Source organism: Struthio camelus, chromosome 17 (genome assembly GCF_040807025.1).
Source record: "Struthio camelus isolate bStrCam1 chromosome 17, bStrCam1.hap1, whole genome shotgun sequence".
Classification (NCBI taxonomy): Eukaryota; Metazoa; Chordata; class Aves; order Struthioniformes; family Struthionidae; genus Struthio; species Struthio camelus.
Window position 1 is genome coordinate 5272555 of NC_090958.1, and position 24840 is coordinate 5297394.

A 24840-nucleotide genomic window follows, 5' to 3' on the forward strand; every position below is an offset into this window, starting at 1 on the left:
ACTGGCGGGGGAGGGGGGCGCGGGGTGCGCATCGGGGGGGGCACCGTGCACCGGGGGGGGGGCACCGTGCACCGGGGATATCGTGCAGCGGGGGGGCACCGGGGGGGCTGGGTCCGGCCTCTCCATCCCCCCCACCCCGAGCAGCCGGGCCCCGGGTGGTGATGGTGGTGGTGATGGTGGTGGGGGGGGGGGCTGGCACCGGGGCACCCCGCTGTTGTCCCCGCTGGCACCCCGGGCCCCGCTGCACCAGGTTTTGGGGGCGAGGGTCCCCGCGGGGCTGGGGGTCCCAGCGGGTGCTGGGAGGGGGTGCGCGCGGGCGGGCGCAGCGGGCGGCGCGTGTCGCCCCGTGTTGCGGGTCGGCGTGCTGGGGGGGGGCGTCCGCGGGGCGCCCGCGGGTGCGCGCGGGTGTCGGGGCGCGTCGGCGTGGCCGCGTGCGGCTCTGCGCCTGCCTGCGTGTTTGGGCAGGGCGGTGGTGCGGCCCAGGCCCTCCCGGCTGCCCCCCGCTCCCGAGCGGGCTCCGGGGGCTCGGCCGGCGCCGCGGGCAGGGGGAGCGGGCGGCCCGGGCTCACCCCCAGCCCGATGCCTGCAGTGCAGATCATCAATCAGCGGCGGCTGGAGCGGCTCGCCGGGCGGCGCGGCGCCGGCTGGGGACGGGGCTGCCCGGGCCCCCGCAGCCCCCGAGCAGAAGCGCAGCCGCGGCGCGTCCCCGGTCCCCCCGCCCCGGCTCTGCCGTCTGACCCTGCCGGGGGGGACGGCGGTGCCCAGCCGGCGAGGGCAGGGGGCGCGGGGCCGTCTCCGAGGTGGCCGACCAGCGCTGTGCCCCTGTTTTGCAGGTGACGTTACCTCCCCCCTCCCTGCCAGCCCTTGCTGCCCCGTGACGTGTCCCGCTCCGGGGACAGCCCCGGAGCGACCGATGACATAGGCTGAGCGGCGGGACGCGAGGAGCCCGAGGAGGAGGGGGACCCCCCCCCGCAGGCGCGCCAGCCTCGGGGACGCCGGCGTTGGGGACACCGGCGGTGCCCCGCCAGCCTGTGCCAGCCCGGCTGGGGGACGCGGGGACCGTCTCTCCGCAGCATCACCCGGAGCTGGATGCCGCCGCGGGGCCCGGCGCCCTGAGCCCCGCGCTGGCGGCGGCAGAGGAAGCGGCGGGCGCTCGCCGCCGGGTGATGGATCGCGCCGGCCCCGAGCGGCGGCCCCGCGGGAGCGGCGACGGGCGGCTCGGGAGCCGCCGGCGTCCGTCTGGCCGCTCCGGCCAGCGCAGAGCCCCGCAGTGATTTCCCTGCAGCAGCGAAAGGGAGCGAGGAGGGGGAAACCCTAAAAAAAAAACCCAACCCAGGGTATTTCGCCTCCGGCGGACGAAGAAGGACGCGCGGCGCGGGCGGGCCGGATGGCGCGGTGCTGAGCCGCCGTCGCCCCGCCATGGCCCGGCAGGGCTCGGGGGCCCTGCTGGCCTCCGCCGGCCTGGGCTTCCCGCCCCAAAACGTGGCGCGCGTCGTGGTCTGGGAGTGGCTGAACGAGCACGGGCGCTGGAGGCCCTACTCGGCCGCCGTGTGCCACCACATCGAGAACGCGCTGAAGGAGGACGCGCGGGGCAGCGTGCTGCTGGGCCAGGCCGACGTGCAGCTGGCCCCCTACGTCATCGACCTGCAGGCCATGCACCAGTTCCGGCAGGACACGGGTAAGGGGCCGGCGCCGGCCGTCCCCTCCGTCCCCGGGCGCGTTGTGCTCCTCTGTCCCTCCGGTGCGTCCGTCCGTCCCAGCGCGTCTCCCCTCCGTCCGTGCGTCCGTCAGCCCGAGCGTCCCGGCGTCGACCTGGGTGTCCGTCGTCCCTTCCGTCGCTCTGCCCCGGGGTCCGCGGTGCCCTTCGCCTCCGGCCGGCCCCGGCTCGGCACCCGTGCCCGCCGGGCACCCAAGGCCGAGCTGACTCAGGGCTTGCCGGGACGCCCCGGGGATGGCCGCCAGCCCGGCTGCCGGCACCTCTGGCTCGGCCCCGGCTCCCCGCGGCCAGCGTGGGTGCGTGGAGGTCCCTGCCCGGCCGCCGGAGCGCAGCGGCTGCCCCCGGGGGTCTTTGATCCGGCGGCGCCCGGGGGACGTGCCCGCTGGCTGCCAGCTCGTCCTGCTCGCCTGGGGACCAGCGGGGCGCGAGGTCCCCGTCGCTCCCTCCCTCCCTCCCGCTGGCTCGTCTTCAGCATCGTCGCCTCTGCCTGCTCCGCCGCCGCCTCCGTCCGCCGTCTCCGGCCTCGGATTTAGCCGGGCGCGCTGGCCCTGGCCGAGGCTGCGCTGACGCTTTCGGAGGCCGCGACGGGGGACGCTCGCCCCAGGGTCCCTCGGGGCTCCCTTGGTGCCCGGGGTCGTGTGTTGAGGGTGCTGAAAGGGCCTGTTCTTGCCCCAGGGGAGGCCGGGGTGATGCGAGGGCCGGGGCTGGGCGCCGGGGGGGCTCGGCCCGCTCCGTACCTCCGGAGAGCGAAAAGCAAGGCAAAAAGCGACAGCGCGAAACGAGGTGACCCCGTTCCCAGCTGCGGGAACGCGGCTCCGCTCCCCACGGCCCCGGCGGCGCCGGTGCGGGTGCTGCTGCGGCTCCGGGCGGCCTCCGGCTCCAGGGGGATGAGGCAGGGGCTGGGGCCCCGCAGTGCCGGCGGGTGCAAGGGCTGCGCGTGCCCACGCTGCCGCTTCCTCCCCTCGGCTCCGTCTGCTCCGGCTCCCCAGGCTGGATGGGGCAGGGGATGCGCCCGGGTCATGGATGCGAGCGGGATGCCGGGTGCGGAAGCGAGCTGGGAGCGGGACGCAGATGCAAGTGGGGTGCGTGACGCGGGATGCGGGATGCGGGATGCAGGAGGCAGGTGTGAGCGGCTAGCGGGCAGCGGGATGCGGACGCGAGCAGGATGCGGGACGGGGATGTGGAGTGGACAGCGAGATGCAGGAGGGGGATGCGAGTGGACAGCAGGATGCGGGAGGGGGATGGGAGTGGACAGCAGGATGCGGGAGGGGGATGCGAGTGGACAGCGAGATGCAGGAGGGGGATGCGAGTGGACAGCAGGATGCGGGACGGGGATGTGGAGTGGACAGCGAGATGCAGGAGGGGGATGCGAGTGGACAGCAGGATGCAGGAGGGGGATGCGAGTGGACAGCAGGATGTGGGAGGGGGATGCGAGTGGACAGCAGGATGCAGGAGGGGGATGCGAGTGGACAGCGAGATGCAGGAGGGGGATGCGAGTGGACAGCAGGATGCGGGAGGGGGATGCGAGTGGACAGCAGGATGCAGGAGGGGGATGGGAGTGGACAGCAGGATGCAGGAGGGGGATGGGAGTGGACAGCAGGATGCAGGAGGGGGATGCGAGTGGACAGCAGGATGCAGGAGGGGGATGGGAGTGGACAGCAGGATGCGGGAGGGGGATGCGAGTGGACAGCAGGATGCGGGAGGGGGATGCGAGTGGACAGCAGGATGCAGGAGGGGGATGCGAGTGGACAGCAGGATGCGGGAGGGGGATGCGAGTGGACAGCAGGATGCAGGAGGGGGATGCGAGTGGACAGCAGGATGCGGGAGGGGGATGGGAGTGGACAGCAGGATGCGGGAGGGGGATGCGAGTGGACAGCAGGATGCAGGAGGGGGATGCGAGTGGACAGCAGGATGCGGGAGGGGGATGCGAGTGGACAGCAGGATGCAGGAGGGGGATGCGAGTGGACAGCAGGATGCAGGAGGGGGATGCGAGTGGACAGCAGGATGCGGGAGGGGGATGCGAGTGGACAGCAGGATGCGGGAGGGGGATGCGAGTGGACAGCAGGATGCGGGAGGGGGATGTGAGTGGACAGCAGGATGCAGGAGGGGGATGGGAGTGGACAGCAGGATGCGGGAGGGGGATGGGAGTGGACAGCAGGATGCAGGAGGGGGATGGGAGTGGACAGCAGGATGCGGGAGGGGGATGTGAGTGGACAGCAGGATGCAGGAGGGGGATGCGAGTGGACAGCAGAATGCAGGAGGGGGATGGGAGTGGACAGCGAGATGCGGGAGGGGGATGGGAGTGGACAGCAGGATGCAGGAGGGGGATGGGAGTGGACAGCGAGATGCGGGAGGGGGATGCGAGTGGACAGCAGGATGCGGGAGGGGGATGCGAGTGGACAGCAGGATGCGGGAGGGGGATGCGAGTGGACAGCAGGATGCAGGAGGGGGATGGGAGTGGACAGCAGGATGCAGGAGGGGGATGCGAGTGGACAGCGAGATGCGGGAGGGGGATGCGAGTGGACAGCAGGATGCGGGAGGGGGATGCGAGTGGACAGCAGGATGCAGGAGGGGGATGGGAGTGGACAGCAGGATGCGGGAGGGGGATGCGAGTGGACAGCAGGATGCAGGAGGGGGATGGGAGTGGACAGCAGGATGCGGGAGGGGGATGCGAGTGGACAGCGAGATGCGGGAGGGGGATGCGAGTGGACAGCAGGATGCAGGAGGGGGATGCGAGTGGACAGCAGGATGCGGGAGGGGGATGCGAGTGGACAGCAGGATGCGGGAGGGGGATGCGAGTGGACAGCAGGATGCAGGAGGGGGATGGGAGTGGACAGCAGGATGCGGGAGGGGGATGCGAGTGGACAGCAGGATGCTGGAGGGGGATGCGAGTGGACAGCGAGATGCGGGAGGGGGATGCGAGTGGACAGCAGGATGCGGGAGGGGGATGCGAGTGGACAGCAGGATGCGGGAGGGGGATGCGAGTGGACAGCAGGATGCGGGAGGGGGATGCGAGTGGACAGCGAGATGCGGGATGGGGATGCGAGTGGACAGCGAGATGCGGGAGGGGGATGCGAGTGGACAGCGAGATGCGGGAGGGGGATGCGAGTGGACAGCGAGATGCGGGAGGGGGATGCGAGTGGACAGCGAGATGCGGGAGGGGGATGCGAGTGGACAGCAGGATGCGGGATGGGAATGCGAGTGGACAACGAGATGCGGGACGGGGATGCGGATGCGAGCAGGATGCGGGAGGGGGATGCGAGTGGGCAGTGAGATGTGGGAGGGGATGTCAGTGGACAGCAGGATGTGGGACGGGGATGTGAGTGGAGAGCAGGATGCGGGACGCAGGTGCAAGCGGGCAATGGGATGCAGGGTGCAGATGCAAGCGGGATGCAGGACGCGAGTGGACAACGGGATGCAGGACCCGAGCAGAAGGCAGGGCTCAGGATAGGGATGTGAGCGGGATGTGGGATTTGGATGTGAGCGGGCAGTTTTTCGTGAGTTCCCGTCGCCGGGTTCGAGCCGAGTCTCCCGCGGGGCAGCGAGCAGAGCTGCCTCAGCACGAGCCGGCGCTGGGGCCGGGCTCTGCTGCCTGCAACGGCAGATGATTAATGACCGTTATTAAAATCGTTAATAGGGCTGGGTAAACGGTGCTGGAGAGGGAGGGAGGGGGGAAAAAAAACCACACAGCAGGCTGTTTGAGGCACGCCAGACGGCACGGCGGGAGCCCGGGCGGGCCGGCCCTGCGCGGGGCCGTGTCCCCCCCGGCGACGGGTTCGGTCCGAGCAGCGGTGAGGCAGGACGACGTCTTTGCTCCGGCTGTGCGTGGGGAGCCCTGAGAGGCCCCCGCGGTGGCAGCGGGGCTGCTCGGGAGCGGGGCCGCCAAGCCGAGGACAACGGCTCGGTCCCGCGACGCCGAGCCGCGGCCCGGACGTCCCAGCGCCGCTCCATCCGCGCACCGGCTGGCGGGAACCACCTGCCGGCCGGGAAAGGCTTCGCCGGCCGGCCGGGGAGCGCGCGCGGCGAGCCTGGAGCAAAGCGGGCGGAAAGGGCGCTCGGGGCAGGGCGGCGTGCGGGGCTCGCACGGCTTCGCAGCGTGATGCCGAGCGGCGCCGGAGCCGGGCTCGGGGGCGGCGGGGGGACGCGGGGACCGTGGCCGGGTGCCAGCATCCCCCGGGGCGATGGCCTTCGGCCCTGCTCGTGCTGCGGCGGCGGGCGGCAGCCGGGCGCGGGCGTCGCGGGGAGGGAGGCAGAGCGGAGGTGCGGGCGGCGGGGCGGCCGCTCAGCCCGCCGCCCTCCGCAGGCACCGCGCGCCCCGTGCGCAGGAGCTTCTACGACCCGTCCTCGGCGCCGGGCAAGGGCATCGTGTGGGAGTGGGAGACGGACGGCAGCTCGTGGACGCCCTACGACATGGACATCTGCATCACCATCCAGAACGCCTACGAGAAGCAGCACCCCTGGCTCGACCTGTCCTCGCTGGGCTTCGGCTACCTGATCTCCTTCAGCAGCATGGCGCAGACGAACCGGCAGACGCAGCGCAGGCGCCGCCTGCGCCGCCGCATGGACCTGGCCTACCCGCTCACCGCCGGCTCCATCCCCAAGTCGCAGTCGTGGCCCGTGGGCGCCAGCACGGGCCAGCCCTGCTCCTGCCAGCAGTGCCTGCTGGTCAACAGCACCCGGGCGGCCTCCAACGCCATCCTGGCCTCGCAGCGCCGCAAGCCGCCCGCCGGCCCGGCGGCGGGCGCGCGGCGGGCCGGCCCGGCGGTCGGCGCCGCCAGGGCCGAGGCGGGTCGCCCGCCCGCCGGCGCCTTCTCCCGGAGCCAGAGCGCGCCCGGCGCCCCGCTGCCCGCCCTCAACAACCTCAACCGGCCGGGCCGCCGCGCCGCCGTGCCCGCCGGGTGAGCCGGGGCGGCGCGGAGCGGCGCGGAGCGGGCAGCGCGCGAGCGCGGCGCCGCCGCTTTCGGGGCCGCGTGCGGGAAAGCGCCCGTTTCCTTCCCGCGGTGACGCGCTGCTTTCGCTTCCGGGCGCCGCCGAGGCGCCCGTCGCCGCGCCGGCCCGCATGGCCAGGTAGGAGGGGGCACGGCCACCCCGCCGGCTTGGGGAGCGGGAACCCCCCCCCCCAAACCGGCTTAGCTGGGGCTGAGCCCTGACAAACTCGTCACGGCGGTCGCCCGCCTGCGAGAGGCTCCGCGGGGCGGCAGGGAGGAAGCGGGCGCCCGGGCGCCTCCTCCGCACGCTGTCCCCACCGCGTCCCCTCGCCCAAGGCTCGGGCAGCGCGCGCTGGGCGGCCGCCGGCCCTGCGCCCGCTGCCTCGAGTCGGTGCGGAGCCGGGTGGCCGTGGCCGCCCCCGTGCCGGGGGCCTGGGGAGGGCAGAGCGGAGACTGAACGCGGGCGCCGGCCGCGGCCCATGCAGGCAGCAGCGCACAGGCGCTCCCGTGCAGCCCGCTGCAGGTTCGCCTGTGCGCACAGCCGCAGGCCCGCACACACAGGCAGCCTGCACAGCCAGAGCCCCGCGCCCGGCCGCCCTCGCCGGCACAGACACAGCCACGCGCATGAAGCCACGTGCATGCAGGTGTGCACACGCCGTCGCACACCCGGATGTACACACGCCGCTGCGTGTGTGGCCGCACACACACAGGCATGCGCACGGTCACACACGCGGATGCACACACCCCGCTGCATGCAGGCCATGCACACACAGCCGCACACACACACAGGCATGCGCACGGTCACACACGCGGATGCACACACCCCGCTGCATGCAGGCCATGCACACACAGCCGCACACACACAGAGGCGTGCGCACGGTCACACACGCGGATGCACACACCCTGCTGCATGCAGGCCATGCACACACAGCCGCACACACACACAGGCATGCGCACGGTCACACACGCGGATGCACACACCCCGCTGCATGCAGGCCATGCACACACAGCCGCACACACACACAGGCATGCGCACGGTCACACACGCGGATGCACACACCCCGCTGCATGCAGGCCATGCACACACAGCCGCACACACACACAGGCATGCGCACGGTCACACACGCGGATGCACACACCCTGCTGCATGCAGGCCATGCACACACAGCCGCACACACACACAGGCATGCGCACGGTCACACACGCGGATGCACACACCCCGCTGCATGCAGGCCATGCACACACAGCCGCACACACACACAGGCATGCGCACGGTCACACACGCGGATGCACACACCCCGCTGCATGCAGGCCATGCACACACAGCCGCACACACACACAGGCATGCGCACGGTCACACACGCGGATGCACACACCCCGCTGCATGCAGGCCATGCACACACAGCCGCACACACACACAGGCATGCCCACGGTCACACACGCGGATGCACACACCCCGCTGCATGCAGGCCATGCACACACAGCCGCACACACACACAGGCATGCGCACGGTCACACACGCGGATGCACACACCCCGCTGCATGCAGGCCATGCACACACAGCCGCACACACACAGAGGCGTGCGCACGGTCACACACGCGGATGCACACACCCCGCTGCATGCAGGCCATGCACACACAGCCGCACACACACACAGGCATGCGCACGGTCACACACGCGGATGCACACACCCCGCTGCATGCAGGCCATGCACACACAGCCACGCACACACACAGGCATGCACACGGTCACACACGCGGATGCACACACCCCGCTGCATGCAGACCATGCACACACAGCCGCACACACACACAGGCATGCGCACGGTCACACACGCGGATGCACACACCCCGCTGCATGCAGGCCATGCACACACAGCCGCACACACACACAGGCATGCACACGGTCACACACGCGGATGCACACACCCTGCTGCATGCAGGCCATGCACACACAGCCGCACACACACACAGGCATGCGCACGGTCACACACGCGGATGCACACACCCCGCTGCATGCAGGCCATGCACACACAGCCGCACACACACACAGGCATGCGCACGGTCACACACGCGGATGCACACACCCCGCTGCATGCAGGCCATGCACACACAGCCGCACACACACACAGGCATGCCCACGGTCACACACGCGGATGCACACACCCCGCTGCATGCAGGCCATGCACACACAGCCGCACACACACACAGGCATGCGCACGGTCACACACGCGGATGCACACACCCCGCTGCATGCAGGCCATGCACACACAGCCGCACACACACAGAGGCGTGCGCACGGTCACACACGCGGATGCACACACCCCGCTGCATGCAGGCCATGCACACACAGCCGCACACACACACAGGCATGCGCACGGTCACACACGCGGATGCACACACCCCGCTGCATGCAGGCCATGCACACACAGCCACGCACACACACAGGCATGCACACGGTCACACACGCGGATGCACACACCCCGCTGCATGCAGACCATGCACACACAGCCGCACACACACACAGGCATGCGCACGGTCACACACGCGGATGCACACACCCCGCTGCATGCAGGCCATGCACACACAGCCGCACACACACACAGGCATGCACACGGTCACACACGCGGATGCACACACCCCGCTGCATGCAGGCCATGCACACACAGCCGCACACACGCACAGAGGCATGCGCACGGTCACACACGCGGATGCACACACCCCGCTGCATGCAGACCATGCACACACAGCCACGCACACACATATGGACATACACACACGGTCGCACACCCAGATGCACACACACTGCTACGTGTAGGCCATGCACACGCAGCCAGACACACACACAGATGCACACACACAGTCGCACACTCGGATGCACACAAACCATTGCGTGCGTGGCCACACACACACAGATGCATGCACGCGGTCACACACGCGGATGCACACACACCCCGCTGCATGCACACCATGCACACACAGCCGCACGCGCGGCCACGCACACCCAGATGCGCGCAGTCTGGGTGCACACAGTCGCACACCCGGATGCGCTCGCCCTTCCAGGCCGTCTCGGGCGCTGCCGTCGCGCACAGAGGGGCGAGGAGCGCAGGCCTCCTCCGGCCTCCCGGCACCGCGAACGCCCTGGCAGCAGGGCCTGTCCCCAAGGCCACCGGTGCCACTGAGGCTGCTGCAGCCAGGCCACAGCTACCGCTCCATCGCGGCGTCCAGCCCGGAGACGGTGCCCCACTGCCCCCCTGGGGCTGAGGTGCCCTTGGGGCGGCGAGCTGGGGTGTCCAACCGGCTGCAGGTGGGCTAAGGAGGATGCTCGAAGGGTGGGGGGTCCCGTCAGGGCACCCGGGGGTGCCACGGCTGTTGGCCAAGGCCACGGCTGAGCCGGGAAGGTGCCTCCGTGGGGGACGCGTGAGGTGGAGCATCCCTTCCAGGAGGGTCACACGGGGACGGACACGTCCCACTGGGTGACAACCCCCGGAGAAGGGACGCGGTGGTCCCGGGCAACGCGCGGCGGGGGGGGCGCAGCACCCGCGGGGCCGTGCCCCGGGGCCGTGCCACGCGCGGCGGGGGCCGGAGCCAGCCCCGGCTGAGCCTGCTGTCCCCTCCTGTCCCCGCGCAGGGTGCCTGCCCTCCCGGTGAAGAACCTCAACGGCACGGGCCCCGTGCATCCCGCCCTGGCAGGTAAGGGTGCCGCGTGCTGGGTGCCGGGTGCCGGGAGCCGGGAGCCGGGAGCGGGGTGGGCAGCAGGGGCAGGGGCGCGGGCCGCGGGCGGGGGGCCGGAGGCAGGGCCGGCTGAGCGGCCAGACAGCGCGTCTCCCGCCGGCGCAGGGATGACGGGCATCCTGATGTGCGCGGCGGGGCTGCCCGTCTGCCTGACCCGCGCCCCCAAGCCCATCCTGCACCCGCCGCCCGTCAGCAAGAGCGACATCAAGCCCGTGCCCGGCGTCAACGGCGTCTGCAGGAAGACCAAGAAGAAGCACCTCAAAAAGAGTAAGGAGCCGCCGAGGTCTTGGCCCTGCCAGAGGGGAAACTGAGGCACGGGCGCTGCTGCTGCCGCCCGAGGGTGCGGGACCCCGCGGGACGTGCCGAGGGGGCTGGGGGTCACGGCCTGGGGTGAATGGCACCAGGACACCTTTGGGGGACGGGTGTGATGGAGAGCTGCCCCCAGGGCTGCTTCCCCGGTGTCCCCCTCCCCGCATCATTGTCCCCATCCCGGGGTGGAGGGACGGGAGCGGGACATGGGACAGACCTACCCCCCCCCCCAAGCGGGCAGCGCGGGCAGGATCCGACCGGCCTTTCCCCCCCCCCCCCCCCCGGACAGGCAAGAACCCGGAGGACGTGGTGCGTCGGTACATCCAGAAGGTGAAGAACCCCCCGGACGAGGTGAGCACCCAGCACCGCGCGCCGGGCACCCCCGGGTGACACCCCGGGCGTTGCTAAACGCGGCGGTGGGCAAAGGCTGGGGCGCGGGGCAGCCGGGGGCTGACGCCGCTGGCTGCGCCCGCCAGGACTGCACCATCTGCATGGAGCGGCTGGTCGCCGCCTCGGGCTACGAGGGCGCCCTGAGCCCCAGGGGCGTCAAGGCGGAGCTGGTGGGCAGGCTGGGCAGCTGCGGGCACATGTACCACCTGCTCTGCCTCGTGGCCATGTACAGCAACGGCAACAAGGTGAGCCCCGCGCCGCCCGGGCACCCGCCGGGCCCGGCTGGCCCCTGCGCAGCCGCAGCCCCCGTGGGCGGAGGGCACCCGGCGGCCCGGGCATCGCCGCCGGCGGGGGGGATGTGGGAGTGGGTGCTGGGGCAGTGGGTGGGGGTCCCGGCTGGGCATCGCCCCTGGTCGGGTGGGACATGGGAGGGGGTGCTGGGGCAGTGGGTGGGGGTCCCTGCATGGTGCATCACCCCTGGTGGGGGGGACGTGGGAGTGGGTGCTGGGGCAGCGGGTGGGGGTCCCGGCCGGGCATCATCCCCGGCGGGGGGGACGTGGGAGTGGGTGCTGGGGCAGCGGGTGGGGGTCCCGGCCGGGCATCGCCCCCGGCGGGGGGGACGTGGGAGTGGGTGCAGGGGGCAGCGGGTGGGGGTCCCTGGAGGGGCATCGCCCCCGGCGGGGGGGGCGTGGGAGTGGGTGCTGTGGCAGTGGGTGGGGGTCCTGGCCGGGCATCATCCCCGGCGGGGGGGACGTGGGAGTGGGTGCAGGGGCAGTGGGTGGGGGTCTCTGGAGGGGCATCGCCCCTGGCAGGGGGGATGTGGGAGTGGGTGCTGGGGCAGTGGGTGGGGGTCCCTGGAGGGGCGTTGCCCCCGGAGAGGGGGACGCGGGGGTGGGTGCAGGGGCAGCGGGTGGGGGTCCCTGGAGGGGCATCGCCCCTGGTGGGGGGGACGTGGGAGTGGGTGCTGGGGCAGTGGGTGGGGGTCCCTGGAGGGGCATCGCCCCCGGCGGGGGGGGCGTGGGAGTGGGTGCTGGGGCAGTGGGTGGGGGTCCCGGCCGGGCATCATCCCCGGCGGGGGGGACATGGGGGTGGGTGCAGGGGGCAGCGGGTGGGGGTCCCTGGAGGGGCCTCGCCCCCGGCGGGGGGGACGTGGGAGTGGGTGCTGGGGCAGTGGGTGGGGGTCCCAGCCGGGCATCGCCCCCGGTGGGGGGGATGCGTGGGCGGGTGCTGGGGCAGCGGGTGGGGGTCCCTGGCGGGGCATCGCCCCCGGCGGGGGGGACACGGAGGTGGTGCAGGGGGCAGCGGGCGGGGGTCCTGACGCCCGCCCGGGGTGCTGTGCCCCCGCAGGATGGCAGCTTGCAGTGCCCCACCTGTAAGGCCATCTACGGGGAGAAGACGGGCACGCAGCCCCCGGGGAAGATGGAGTTTCACCTCATCCCGCACTCCCTGCCGGGCTACCCCGACTCCAAAACCATCCGGATCGTCTACGACATCCCCACGGGGATCCAGGTGAGGTGCCGCGCGGCGGGGCCGCCGACGTCTCGGGTGGCGTCGGCGCGCCCTGCTCACCCTCGCCCTGCCGCCCAGGGCCCCGAGCACCCCAACCCCGGGAGGAAGTTCACGGCGCGAGGTTTCCCGCGGCACTGCTACCTGCCCGACAACGAGAAGGGCAGGAAGGTGAGCGGGACGGGTGGGAAAGGCGGCCGGCAGAGCCAGGGCCGGGCAGCGGGGCGGGGGGCAGCCGCCGAGGAGGCGCCCAGGGGAGCGGGCGGACCGGAGCCCCCCCGGCACCGCCGAGGCGCCGGGTGCTGCAGGGCCGGCGGGCGCGCGACGGCCGTGCCCCCCGCCGCAGGTGCTGAAGCTGCTGATCGTGGCCTGGGACCGGCGGCTCGTCTTCACCGTCGGCACCTCCAACACGACGGGCGAGTCGGACACGGTGGTGTGGAACGAGATCCACCACAAGACGGAGTTCGGCTCCAACCTCACCGGCCACGGCTACCCCGACCCCAACTACCTGGACAACGTCCTGGCCGAGCTGCTGGCCCAGGGCGTCTCCGAGGCCAACCTGAAGGACTGACGGAGGCGGGTGTCCCCCCCTCCACCGCCGCCGGCCTCCCGCGCCGCTTCGCCGCCCGCGCCGCAGCCGTGCCGGGGGGGCTCGGCCCCGGGCCACCCCGCGCAGCCCATGCGCCTCCCGACCCCCTTCTCCTGCCACCCGAGCGATGCCAACGTGGGCTCCGGGACGGGACCTTCCCCTGCGTCTCCATGTGTGTGAGCAGCAGCGCGCCCACCTGTGCCGCCCGCCCGTAGCTCCCCCATGGACGCTCTGTACAGTATATTATATATATATATATATATATATATCTGTATGTCTAGAGAGCAGAATAGCAGCCCAGCGCCAGCTCAGCGCCCGGTCCCTCCTGCAACGCCACCGGCCGGGCGGAGGTGGTGCCCGCGAAGGGGCTGCGGGACGGGGCTGTGCGTGGATTGCCACACGCGTGTGCGGGGCTCGTTGCCGTCCGCCAGCCAAGGGCACCCCGGGGAGGGGGTCCCTGAAGGCAGAGGGGCCCCATCAAGCGAAGGGGGGGGGAGGTGGGTGGGTTGGAGCGAGTGCGGGACTACAACGCCCAGCATGCATTGCGGGTACCGCCCGGCCTCGCGCGGCGCTGGCGGCGCTAGGCACGCTGGGAGTTGTAGTCTGGACGGGCGTGCTGGGGCCACACACGGGCCCCGCCGGGAATCCCGAACGGCTCGGACACGTCCGGCCGGGGCCGGGGCCGGGGCCGGGGCCGGGGCCGGGGCCGGGGCCGGGGCCGGGGCCGGGGCCGGGGCCGGGGCCGGGGCCGGGGCCGGGGCCGGGGCCGGGGCCGGGGCCGGGGCCGGGGCCGGGGCCGGGGCCCCCAACGGCCGCGGCCCCGCAGCCGCTCCACCAGGCGGGCTCGGCTCCAGCGGGTTTATGTGGGCGCGACCGGCGGCGGGGGCGGGGCTAGCGCGGCGGGGGCGGCGCCTCGGCGGCCTCGCGGGCGGCGAAGGCCTCGTGGGCGAGCTCCAGCTCCCGGACGACGGCCTGCAGGCGCCCGGCCCGCCCCGGCCTCGGCGGCCCCGCGCCGGGCCCCGCCGCTGCGGCACCGCGGGCCGGGGCTCAGGGGGGCGGGTTGGACACGCCCCCTGCCGCGCCCCGCCCCCGCCATGCCACTCCCCCTGCCCCTGCTAAACCACGCCCTCTGCCCCCGCCATGCCCCCGCCATGCCCCGCCCCCTGCCCCTGCTAAACCACGCCCCCAGCTCCTGCCCCGCCCCCTGCCCCTGCAGGGCCCCGCCCCTTGCCCTTGCCACACCACGCCCCCTGCCGCGCCTCGCCCCCCTGCCCCCGCCCCGTCACACCCCGCCCCCACTCCTGCCCCGCCCCCTGCCCCCGCCCACAGCCCCGCCGCCCCCGTGCCGGCCCCCCTCGCCCCCGCCCCCGCCGTTCCCGCTGCCCCCCGCCCCGCCCCGCGCCCCTTGTCGCCCCAGGCCCACGGCGCCCCGCCCCCGCCCGGCTCCCCACCTGCCCTCCCCCCCCCTCCCCGGGCCCCGCCACGCGGCCGGCCGTGCGCGTCCGCGCGTGTCCGTGTCTGCAGCCGGGTGGGTGCGGGTGTGCGCGTGCGCCTCTGGCGGCCCCCGCTGCAGGCCACGGGCCCGGCCCCGCCCGGCTCCGGGCGCGCGCCCACGCGTGTGCGTGCTCCGGCGTGGGCTGCCCCTACCTGGGGGCGCCGCCGCCCGCCGCAGGTGCCCGAAGAGCCGCTGCGCTGCCGCCGCCGGGTCCAGCGGGTCGCTCCAGTCGCCCAGCGGCGCGGCCGAGTGCGTCCGGCTGCACCCGGGCGCTGGAGGGACGCGGCGTCGGGGGGCCGCCGGGCTGCCCCGCCGCCCCTCCTGTCCCCCGGCCCCCGCCGCCCCCCCGGCCCCCCCCGGCCCTCGCCGTACCGGAGCGCGCGGGCTGCAGGCAGCAGGTCCAGCGGGCGCCGCGGAAGGCGCCGGGGTGGCAGGTGGGCAGCGGGTGCTCGTTGGCGGCGCTGGCGGCCCGGATGGCCCCCAGCCACTGCTGCAGCTCGTGGCCGCTCTGCCGCGCCGAGGGAGAGGAGGGTGGGCGAAGGCCCCGGCCTGGGCTGCCTACCCCAGCGGTCCCAGTACGGCCCGGCCGGGGCATCCCAGTGTTCCCAGTACGGCCGAGTCTGGGTGCCCCAGTGACCCCAATGCAGCCACGGCTGGCTACCCCAGCGGTCCTGGTAGAGCTGGGCCTGGCATCCCAGTGTTCCCAGTACAGCCGAGTCTGGGTACCCCAGTATTCCCAGTACAGCCGAGCATGTGTAGCCCAGTGACCGCAGTACAGCTAAGGCTGGGCACTCCCAGTGTTCCCAGTACAGCCAGGGCCCAGATACCCTCACTGACCCCAGTACAGCTAAGGCTGGGCACTCCCAGTCTTCCCAGTACAGCCAGGGCTCAGCAGCCCAGTGACCCCAGTACAACCAGGACAAGGCAGCCCAGGGACCCCCAGTACAACCAAGGCCAGATACCCCAGTGTTGCCAGTAGAGCAATGGCCTAGATACTCCTACTGACCCCAGTGCAGCCAGGGCTGGCTACCCCAGTGTTCCCAGTACAGGCAGGGTCCAGATACCCTCACTGACCCCAGTGCAGCCAGGGCAGGGCACCCCCAGTGCCCCCAGTACAGCCAGCCCCTGGGGATGCCTGGACTTGGGGCCAGGCTCGTCTCCCCCCCCCCAAATGCCAGGGCCCGGGGGTCCCCGGGAGCCGCCGGCAGCCGCGGCGCCCACCTTGCACTGGATGTAGGTGGTGCGGAGCTGCCCGGCGCCGTCCTGCGCCACGACCTGCATGGTGTGCGGGTGCTGGAAGGCGCTCTCGTCCACGCGCTCCGCCGCCCGGATCCGCCGCACCGGGATGGAGCAGCACGCCTGCGGGTGCCAGATCCCTGCGCCTCGCTGGGGGCCCCGGGCCGGGCAGCACCCGGCCGCCGGGGCCGTGCCTACCTGCCACTCGGGCGACTTGGAGTAGGAGAGGGCCTCGGCGCTGAGCCAGAAGTACCGCTTCTTGAAGGCGAAGCGGGGCAGCAGCGGGAGCCCCGGGGCGTCGCGCGTGTGCAGGTAGCCCTCCTTGACGGGGGCGGCAGGCGGCAGCGGCCCCTCGCCCGCTGCAGGGGCAGGGAGGCAGCGGCATCAGCCCGCGTCCACCGCCCGCCGCCCGCCCGCTCGCCCGCCCGCCGGGCCGTGCCCCCCGCCCGCTCACCGCCGTCGCTCTGCACCGCCGCGAGGCTGTCCAGGAAGGCCTTGACGCGGGCGACGCGGGGCAGGAGGAAGGAGTGCAGCGGGGCCATCCACTGCTCCTTGCCCTGCCCCAGCTGCAGCCCCAGGTTGCCGATGCTCTGCACGGCCTGGTGGGGCAAGGGGACCGGGGTTGGGACCTCCTCGGGGTCCCCATCCCTCCCCAGGGACCCTTTCCCTCCCTGTCATCCCCATCCCTCTCCGGGGTCCCTGTCCCTCCTTGGTGTCCCCATCCCCCTGAGTGTCCCCATCACTTTCCAGCATCCCTATCCCTTTCTGGCATCCCCTCTCCTCCTAGGGGTTTCCTCCCCTCCCCGGGGTCCCTGTCCCTCCTTGGCGTCCCCATCCCCCTGAGTGTCCCCATCACTTTCCAGCATCCCTAACCCCTTCTGGCATCCCCTCTCCTCCTAGGGGTTTCCTCCCCTCCCCAGGGTCCCTGTCCCTCCTTGGCGTCCCCATCCCCCTGAGTGTCCCCATCACTTTCCAGCATCCCTAACCCCTTCTGGCATCCCCTTTCTTCCCAGGGGTTTCCTCCCCTCCCCGGGGTCCCCATCCATCCGTGGGGTCACCATCCCTCCCTGGGGATCTGTCCCTTTCTGGCATCTCCTTCCCTCCTTGGGGTTCCTGTCCCTCCTTGGGGTCCCCGTCCCTCCCTGGTCCCCATGCCTTGGCCAGCAGGAGCAGCGTGCGGCTGGTGCGTGGGTCGGCGTGCTGCTCGCGGAGGTTGAAGAGCTTCGGGGTGAGGATGGCGGGGGCGAAGAAGCGGAGGAAGAGAAACCCGCTGATGGAGATGTAGCTCACCTCCTGGGAGGGGAGAGGAGCTCAGAGCCCTGCCCGCGGTGACAGCCCTGCACGGGCTGGGGCCTTTGGAGGCTTGGGGACACCCTGAGCGCCCCGGGTTTGCCAGCCCTCAGCCCCGCATCCACCTTGTGCTCCGCCGAGGGGAAGCGCTCTTCCACCCGCCAGCGGACCTGCTTGAAGGCCACTCGCATGACGAGGGGACACTTGTCCACGGAGCCCGCGATGGCCTCGATTATGTCCCCCAGGTAGCCCTTCAGGAGCTCCAGGCTGCTCTCCCGCACCTGGGCCTCCGACAGGGACCCCTTGAATGAGATCCTCCTATGGGGACGCGAGTGCTTAACAGCCCCAGTGCCCGGGAACTGGTGCCCAAAGCCACCGAGGAGGCCCTGAGCCCTCAAAGCCAGCTGCTTGCTGGCTGTCCACATCCCCACAGCACCCCACTCCCACCTGCTATGGCTCAGCTCCATCTTACAGGGGTCCAGCTCCACGTACTTCTTCTCCTCGAAGATGCGGTTCACGATGGGCTTCAGGACCTCGTGGAGATAGGGCATCCCCACCACCTGCGAGGGGCAGCCCAAGGGGTGTGTGGGGAGGACCAGTGCTGCGTGCCTCGGGGAGATGGGAAAGGCTCTCCAGGGCCCCTGGAGATGCCACCAGCCTTTCTCCAACCTGATGGCACCAGTTTGTGCCTGGCGGTGCAGCAGGGCCAGCAGCACTTGGGCATTTAGGGGGGGAAGATCTCCCCCTGCCTGAGATGGTGGGGACAGAGCCATGGTGGTGATGGAAGTGGCACCTAGCTGCGCCTTCCCAGTCCCTCCCTGCTGACAGGGCTGCATGCCCCTCTCATGCTCACCTTCATGAACTGCTCCATGGACTTGGAAGCCAAAGAGTTGGAGCGGAAGAGGGTGTTGGGGTCCGCTGGAAGAGAGCAGAGGCCATGCAGCACACAGGTCCCTCACGGCTATGCCACCACCCCATGCCCTCAGTGATGCCCTCGGCCAATCTCGCATCAGCGATGCCCTTGGCACTGGCACTTACTGGTCCTGGCCAGCTCACGGACAATGAGGTAGTCCAGAAAGGGCACGGCCAGCCCCTGCGCCAGGAAGATCTTCACCAGCTTGGTGGCCACGTCCTGCCGGCTCTCCACTGAGCTGATCTCCTCCAGGATGGCCAGTGGTGTGACATCTTCAGGCTGGGTGGGCATGGCGAGAGGGGCTCAGAGCTGCTGTAAGCCACAGGGGACACCCGGACATAGGGTCCCCCATGGCACCCACTCCCAGCAGGGCTGGCACCCACCTCGCCAGGCTGGAGGATGGGCTCCACGAGGAGCTCGATGAGGGGCTGGTAGTAGGTGGCAGGCAGGACCCTGTCCTCCACCAGCTGCACCTTGAGCCGCAGAGACCCCAGCCGGCCCCTGCAAAGAGAGCGGGAGAAGAGGAGCCTCAGCTGGACCCTGCGCCCCGTCGGTGTCCCCCACACCTCCAGGCCCCCCACCCCCATTCCCCCGCCCCCTTCCTCGCCGGGACCAGTGACAGCAGAGCCCCCCAGCCCCGCTCCCTTGGCCGCCCGCGGAGCTGCTTGCACCCGGCGTTCCCGGGACCGCGCTGCCCGGCTCACCCGGCGTCCTCCGCGGCGCTGGGGAAGGGCAGGAGCGGGAACCAGCCCTCGGCGGGGGCCTTGCAGATGGCATCCAGGGGGAACTCGACCTGTGGCGCCGGACGGCCGGGACATCAGCGGGGACCCGGCGTGCCAGCGGCTCGACCCCACTGGGCACCCCGGGGCACCCAGGCCGGCGGGCACCCCTCCGCGGGGGACGTACCCGGGAGGACCGCAGCGGTCCGGCCGCGGTGCTGCCCGGCCCTGCCAATCCCAGCCGGCTCAGCGGGGCACCCCTGGGCACCCTGGGCACCTTGGGGACCACGAGGATGGACACAGGCACACGCACGGGGACGCGCACGTGGGGATACACATGTGGGATGTGCGCAGAGATGCGCACGCACAGGGATGTGCATGCACAGGCCTGCGCACGGCAGGCTCAGCGGGACCCCCGGGCATCCCGCACCGTCCCCGATGCCCATGCCGTGCCCGGTGGCCTGCGGGGTCCTCACCCGTCCCAGGAAGTCGTTCTTGCCCACGATGTCCCAGTCCCACACCTCCACGCTCAGCACGGCCTCCCCCAGCTCCCCGTCCGGCAGCTCGAACTCCAGCACCTCGTCCCAGTGCGGGAAACGAGTTTTCTTAATGACCTAGTGGGGGGACAGAGGTGGTGGCTGGCGAGGGACAAGGCACCCGCGGGCCCCCCCTCACCGCCCGGGCTCCCGGCCCAGGGTGGCACAGCCCCAGGGGGCGCTGCGCCCACGGCACCCCGACTCACGGCAGTCTCCAAGGTGCGCCCGCAGCATGACACCCGGGCAAAGGGGTCCGAGGTGCCCGAGGGGTCCCGCGGGGCCAGGTCCCTGTGCAGGGAGGTGGGGGGTCAGCGTCGGGGACGCTGCTGTCCGTGACGGCCTGAGGCTGGCTGGCACCCCGTGCCAGGGTACCTCGCCAGCCCGCACCGTGCCCGCGGCTCAGAGGTGCCCGGCACCGTCTAGGCACACAGAAGTACCATGGGTGCTGCCGATGGTCTGGGGGTGCCAGGCCCCAGGGGCTGGGACCGAGCCCCATGTCCCATGTCCTACGCCCCAGCCCTGATGCCCTCCCTCCCCATTCCGCCCCCTGCCAGGCAGAGGGTCCTCTGGCCAAAACAGGTCCCCGTTGCCCGGCAGTCCTGCCCCCACCCCCCCCTCGCCGTCCCCGAGGCCTGGCAGGGTAGCCGGTGCCCCCCTCCCTCGCGTCCCCAAGGCCATCCCGTTGCCTTGGTACCCGCTGCGGTTGCCATGGCAGCGGGATGCTGCCTCTGCCGCCTGCTCCTCTCCCACGGTCCTGGCGGCTGGCGGGCGTGCGCACAGGGCACACGCGCACAGGGCACACGCGCACACACACGCCAGCACACGCGCACCCCTGCCCGCTGCCAGCCCCGCAGCCCCGCGGGCACCCGGCTCTGCCCCTTGTCCCCTGTCCCTGAGCTGCCACCTTCTTCCGCCCCGGGGCCCTGACCCCTGAGCTGGCACTGAGACAGCGGAGCAGTTGTCGCGCCACAGCTGAGACCCCACGGCGTCGTGACATGTGCTTCGAAGCAGAGCTGCTTTTCCCGAGCAGGGCGAGGGGAGGGTGAGCCTGGCCACGCTGCCGTCCCTGCCACCTCCTCTCCTCCCGCCGCCCGCGCTTGCGGCCCCGGCGGGAACCCACCCTCCAGCACCCGGGCAAGCTCGCCCGCTACCTGGCCTCGACGAGGCGGCACTGCAGCACCCTGGGGCCACCCTGCTCCGGCACCCGCAGCTCCACGCGGATCTCGCCCTGCACCTCCTCGTCCGGGTCGACGGGCGCCAGGCTGAGCCAGCTGTCGATGCCTGCCAAGGGCGACAGCACGTGACCGGCACCCGGTGGGCACCCGACGGCATGGGAATGGGCGAAGCCCCCCCACCCCAGGCGCTGCCGCCCCACTCACCCCGCGGCTCGGACGAGATCTGCTCCCGGCTGAGCGAGATTTTGCCGATCACGTCGTCGTGCCTGCCAGGGCAGGGAGGCGATGGGGCACTGAGCCACCCGCGCCCGCCACGGCGGCGTCCACCCCGGGCACGGCGACCCCAGGGGGCGGCCAGGCCCGGCCTGCGCCCCGGGAGGCGGATGGCCAGCATCGCCCGCCGGGGGGGACCGATCGGCGCCGGCGCAGCCCAGCAGCGGGCACAGGCCCTGGCAGAGCGGTGCCCGGCCATCCGCTCCCGGCCGCCCCCTTACCCGATGGTGTCCTCGTCGAGCACGTAGACGGCGAGGCGCTGGAAGCCTGGGGGCAGGCGCAGCGTGTACTCCTCGCCCCAGAACGGGTTCAGGCTCTTCCACACCGTGGCCGTCCTGCCGGCAGCGGGCGCGAGCCGCCGAGGTCGGTGCGAAGCGGGTGCAGCCGATGCCGCCGCCGCCACGTGCCGGGTGCCCCCCTGCCGGCTTCCAGCCAGGGTGCCGGGCGCATTGGGGTGGTGAGGGGCAGGGTGCCGGCACCGTGCTGGGTGTCGTCCCCCCCCGTCCCAACCCTGTGTGTTTACCTCCCGACGGGGAGAGGCTGGGGCGGCGCGGGGGGCCGTGCCCGTGGCGCAGGGCCAGCGCCGCCCGTGGGTGCTGCTGCGCCCGCCCGGGGCGGCGCCGGCGGCGTGCCCAGCTCCGGGATGCCGCTGCCCGCACGCTGCCGCCCCGGGTGCACGGCGGGTAACTTTGCTCCGCGGGCACGTCGCCCGGCGCAGTATTTAAGGAGAACCACAGGACGCCAAGGTTTGGGGTGCCTGGCGGCGAGGAGCCCGCGCGGAGGAGCCGGCGGGGACCCAGCGCCCAGCCGGACCCAGCGCCCCGGAGCGGGCATGAACGGGCCGGCTGTGCCTGGGGAAACTGAGGCCACGGGTGCAGCTCCAGGGGCTGCTGCGTCCCCCCGCCGCCGAGCCCGGCCGCTCCCGGCCCCGCGTACCTGGCCACCACCTCGTTGTCCACCTTGAGCACGCAGTAGGGATCGCTGGAGCCAGACCTGGCCGCGGGAAGCAGACGGGCAGGGTCAGCCCGCCCCGCGGGAGCTCCGGAGGCGAAGCGGCTCTGGGCTCTCCCGCGGGAGGCGAACCGAGCTGCACGGTCTCAGCTGGCCGCAGCGGGGGCCGACCCGGCCGCACCCGGCCTCTACCCGGTGCGCTTTGAGCTGCACCGCAGCCCGTCTCACCGAGGGGGACGGCGGGTCGGGCTCCCTCGGCCGAGCCACCGCCACGTGTCCCCCCGCGTCCCCAGCCCGGCTCCGGCCCCGTTCCCCGCGCGTACCCGTGCCTGGCCAGCGGCACAGCCGAGCCCGAGTTTCTGTAGCAACCCCCTTTGCGGTGTCAGGGTACCACGGCTCCGGCGGTGTCACCGGTGTCACCGTGACACGAGGGAGGCTTCGCGCCTGGCCCAGGGCCCTTCCCTGCGCTTAACCCCCGGGGCGAAGCCGTCGGACGAGGGGAAGCGGGGCTATTTGTGCGGGACGCAGAGGCCGAGGGCCGGATGGGGGCTCTTGCCCCCGCCCGCAGCCAGCCCCCGGGGCGGCCGCGCACCCGTTCCTCCCGCCGGCACAGGACGGGCGGGCGCCGGCGGGCGCCGGGGCACCCGTCCCACGGGGCGGACACGGGGCGGACGGGAACGTCCCCGCCGACGCTGCCTTCCGGGCCGGGCCAAGAGGGCAGGCTCAGAGCTGTGTTTGCCACGCGGCAGGGCGATTTGCATACGCGCTAACGGCTTTATTAACAAATTAAATCTCGCATCCCCTTGGCAGGTGACGGGTCCCAGCGGTAACAAACCGAAACGGCCCGGCCGCGAGCTGCTCGCACGTGCCAACAAAGCCCCGCAATGCCCCGCCGTGCTTCACGGCTCCCTTCGCGCGCCCCGCGCCCTAACGAGAGCCCTAACGAGAGCGCCGTGCGCGGAGCCGCCCCGCGAGGGTGCCCGGAGCCCGCCGGTCGGTGCCGGCCCTGCCTTCGGCCGCCTCCGGGGCCGTGCCGCCGCTGCTCCAGGCGGGGAAACTGAGGCAGGGAGCGGCCGGGCGGCCGCACCGCGGCGGGACGCGCTGCCCGGCCCCGGCGTGGCCCCGCGGCGCCAGGCTGGCACATCCGGCGCTGCCAGCGCCGCTGAACCGTGTCGCCGGGTAGGAGGAAGCAGAGCAGCCGGCCAAGCCGGATGGGGCCCCGCGGCCCCCCCGGGAGCGGCGAGGGCGCGCGCGGGGCGCCGATGCCCAGCAGGTACGGACGAACCCCCCCCCCACCCGGTGCAAAGCCACCGGGGACAGGGAGGGGGCCGTGCCCTGGGGGAGAGGTGCCCCCCAGGATCCCCCCCCGGGGGGGGTCAGGGGTGCTGGCAGACCCCCCCCCAGCCTGGGCAGTGGCAGACCCCGACCCAGCCGCCTCCCGAGCCCCGGGATGGGGACACCCAGGCACCGCCAGCCCGGGTGCAAGCAGGCAGCCGAGCACCCAGGGCTCCCACCGCCGCCACAACCCATAGCAGGGGAACGGGGGGGCTAGAGGGAGACCCCAGCCCCACTCACACGTCCTTGGCTGGCAGGTCCTTCCCCTCCACCACTCGGCAGTGCAGGGAGGTGGTCTTCGCCATGCCGGCTGCGGGCAAACTCGGCGGCGGGCGCCTAGGAGGCCATGGGGGGGGGCTGCGCGTGACCCTCCGCCCCGCAGCTTTGCCGTCTGCTGCCGCTTTTGTCCTCTTCGCGCCTGTTTTTCTCGCTCCTCCGCTTCCCACCTGGGCGGCAGCGGGCGCGAGAGCCGGGCGAGCGGGAGCGCGCGGGCCCCTGGGCGGCGGGCTGGCTCGGCGCCCACCGCGGAGCTGGCAGCACTGCCTGCCCGCCTGCCGCCAGCTCGCCGCGGAGCCCCCCTGCCCTCCTGCTCCCCGTTGGGGGGATCTGTGCCCTGTCCCCAGGGCACCGCAGGGAGGGCTTCGCTCCCGGCCCCCGGGGGTGGCTGCGGGGGGACAGGTCCACCCCGCTGCTCGGCCGGTGCCTGCCGCCCCGGAGCATCCCGCTGTGGGTGCAGATCCCGAGGGGGTGCGGAGCTGGGGCAGGCAGGGGGTCCGCCCGGGACCCCAGCAGCGCCTGGCTGCCCCGGTACCGGCCCCGGGGGGGTGCAGGCGGTCGCCCCATGTCCCTAAGGTCTCGGCACCAAGAGCAGTGCTGGATCCTCGCCCCGCAGCCAGGCTGAGCCCCCCCCCAGCACAACACGGAGTGGGGTCCCTGGGAGCGTGGGAACAGCCTCAGCTCGGGGGCTCTCGCCACCGTGCCATGTGGGGTCCCCAGTGAAACTGGGGGGACGAGGGCCTGTGAACGGAGCTGCTTGGAGTCAGGGGGCACTTTTGGGTGCCTGGTGGGTGGTCCCCACCAGCCTCGGGGGCAGAGCCGGTCCCGAGGGTAGGTGCCGAGGGAGGCTGGCGGGAGCGGAGGTGGCCCGGACGAGCAGGGCTCGGGAAGCGCGGGCTGGCAGAGCTGCCCTCGCCGGGGCAGCGGAGCAGGTGAGGCCGGAGCAGGGCATCCGCTGCGGCACCCCCAGCCTCAGGGCTTGGCAAGGCAGCTGCCCCCACCAGCATTACCTGGGTGACAGCGTCCCTCCGAGCAGGGGGACACAGTAGACACCTCCCCAAAGTGTCTCTGTCACCGCTGTCCCGGGACACCACGTGCATCTTTGTGCACCCACGCGGCGGGCTGGAAACCGCCTGGGCAGCACAGTGCAAAACCCTCCGGAAAACCCTGGGGCAGGATGGGGGGGGGGGGTCCAGCCCCTCGCAGAGCTCCCTCCGCTCTCGGGGGAGCAAAACCGTTTTGCTGACACAAACCGCCCAGCCGAGCGTGAGCCTGTTCTCGCTGGGTTTGGCCCCGGAGAGCATTTCCGGGTGCGTGGCGTGGCGTGGCACGGCGTGACAGGAGCAGGTTCAGTCCCCCGGCTGGAGGCACCATCTGGGGAGGCAGCACCCGCCTTGCACGGCCATGCCTGGGCCGGGGCACCCGGCTATGGCACTGGGCGCCCCTCCGCGGGCCAGGGCAGCCGGC

General features: G+C 72.7%; 2 protein-coding genes across 3 annotated transcripts; one reads left to right on the forward strand and one right to left on the reverse strand.

Annotated features, from left to right (window-relative positions):
- The first annotated feature begins 828 nt into the window (after positions 1 to 828).
- Positions 829 to 13440, forward strand: DTX1 (deltex E3 ubiquitin ligase 1). Of its 2 annotated transcripts, XM_068911237.1 has the most exons (9): positions 829 to 1678; positions 6021 to 6615; positions 10277 to 10338; positions 10486 to 10647; positions 10979 to 11040; positions 11166 to 11324; positions 12427 to 12588; positions 12667 to 12756; positions 12932 to 13440. In XM_068911237.1, exons 1-9 carry the CDS (start codon positions 1420 to 1422, stop codon positions 13154 to 13156), a joined length of 1776 nt encoding a protein of 591 aa, XP_068767338.1. In that variant the 5' UTR covers positions 829 to 1419; the 3' UTR covers positions 13157 to 13440. The 2 variants fall into 2 exon arrangements, with proteins under 2 accessions (XP_068767338.1, XP_068767339.1); XM_068911238.1 differs by lacking the exon at positions 11166 to 11324.
- A 625-nt stretch (positions 13441 to 14065) lies between these two features.
- Positions 14066 to 23566, reverse strand: RASAL1 (RAS protein activator like 1). Its single transcript, XM_068911500.1, has 20 exons — positions 23338 to 23566; positions 21748 to 21804; positions 21033 to 21146; positions 20743 to 20804; positions 20515 to 20644; positions 19570 to 19651; positions 19304 to 19441; positions 18813 to 18901; positions 18492 to 18609; positions 18234 to 18387; positions 18049 to 18113; positions 17643 to 17755; positions 17321 to 17513; positions 17061 to 17198; positions 16360 to 16504; positions 16104 to 16264; positions 15891 to 16028; positions 15042 to 15177; positions 14822 to 14941; positions 14066 to 14199 (listed from the first exon to the last, which is right to left on the reverse strand). Exons 1-20 carry the CDS (start codon positions 23400 to 23402, stop codon positions 14066 to 14068), a joined length of 2352 nt encoding a protein of 783 aa, XP_068767601.1. The 5' UTR covers positions 23403 to 23566.
- Between the last annotated feature and the right edge of the window lie 1274 nt (positions 23567 to 24840).

Coding starts and splice junctions, on each gene's coding strand:
- DTX1 (XM_068911237.1), top strand. CDS start 1,420: ATGGCCCGGCAGGGCTCGGGGGCCCTGCTGGCCTCCGCCGGCCTGGGC. Junction 12,589..12,666: donor ACATCCCCACGGGGATCCAG/GTGAGGTGCCGC, acceptor CCTGCCGCCCAG/GGCCCCGAGCACCCCAACCC. Junction 12,757..12,931: donor ACAACGAGAAGGGCAGGAAG/GTGAGCGGGACG, acceptor CCCCCGCCGCAG/GTGCTGAAGCTGCTGATCGT.
- RASAL1 (XM_068911500.1), bottom strand. CDS start 23,402: ATGGCGAAGACCACCTCCCTGCACTGCCGAGTGGTGGAGGGGAAGGAC. Junction 18,902..19,303: donor AGAACGACTTCCTGGGACGG/GTGAGGACCCCG, acceptor CCGGCGCCACAG/GTCGAGTTCCCCCTGGATGC. Junction 16,265..16,359: donor GGCGGTGCAGAGCGACGGCG/GTGAGCGGGCGG, acceptor CTGCCCCTGCAG/CGGGCGAGGGGCCGCTGCCG.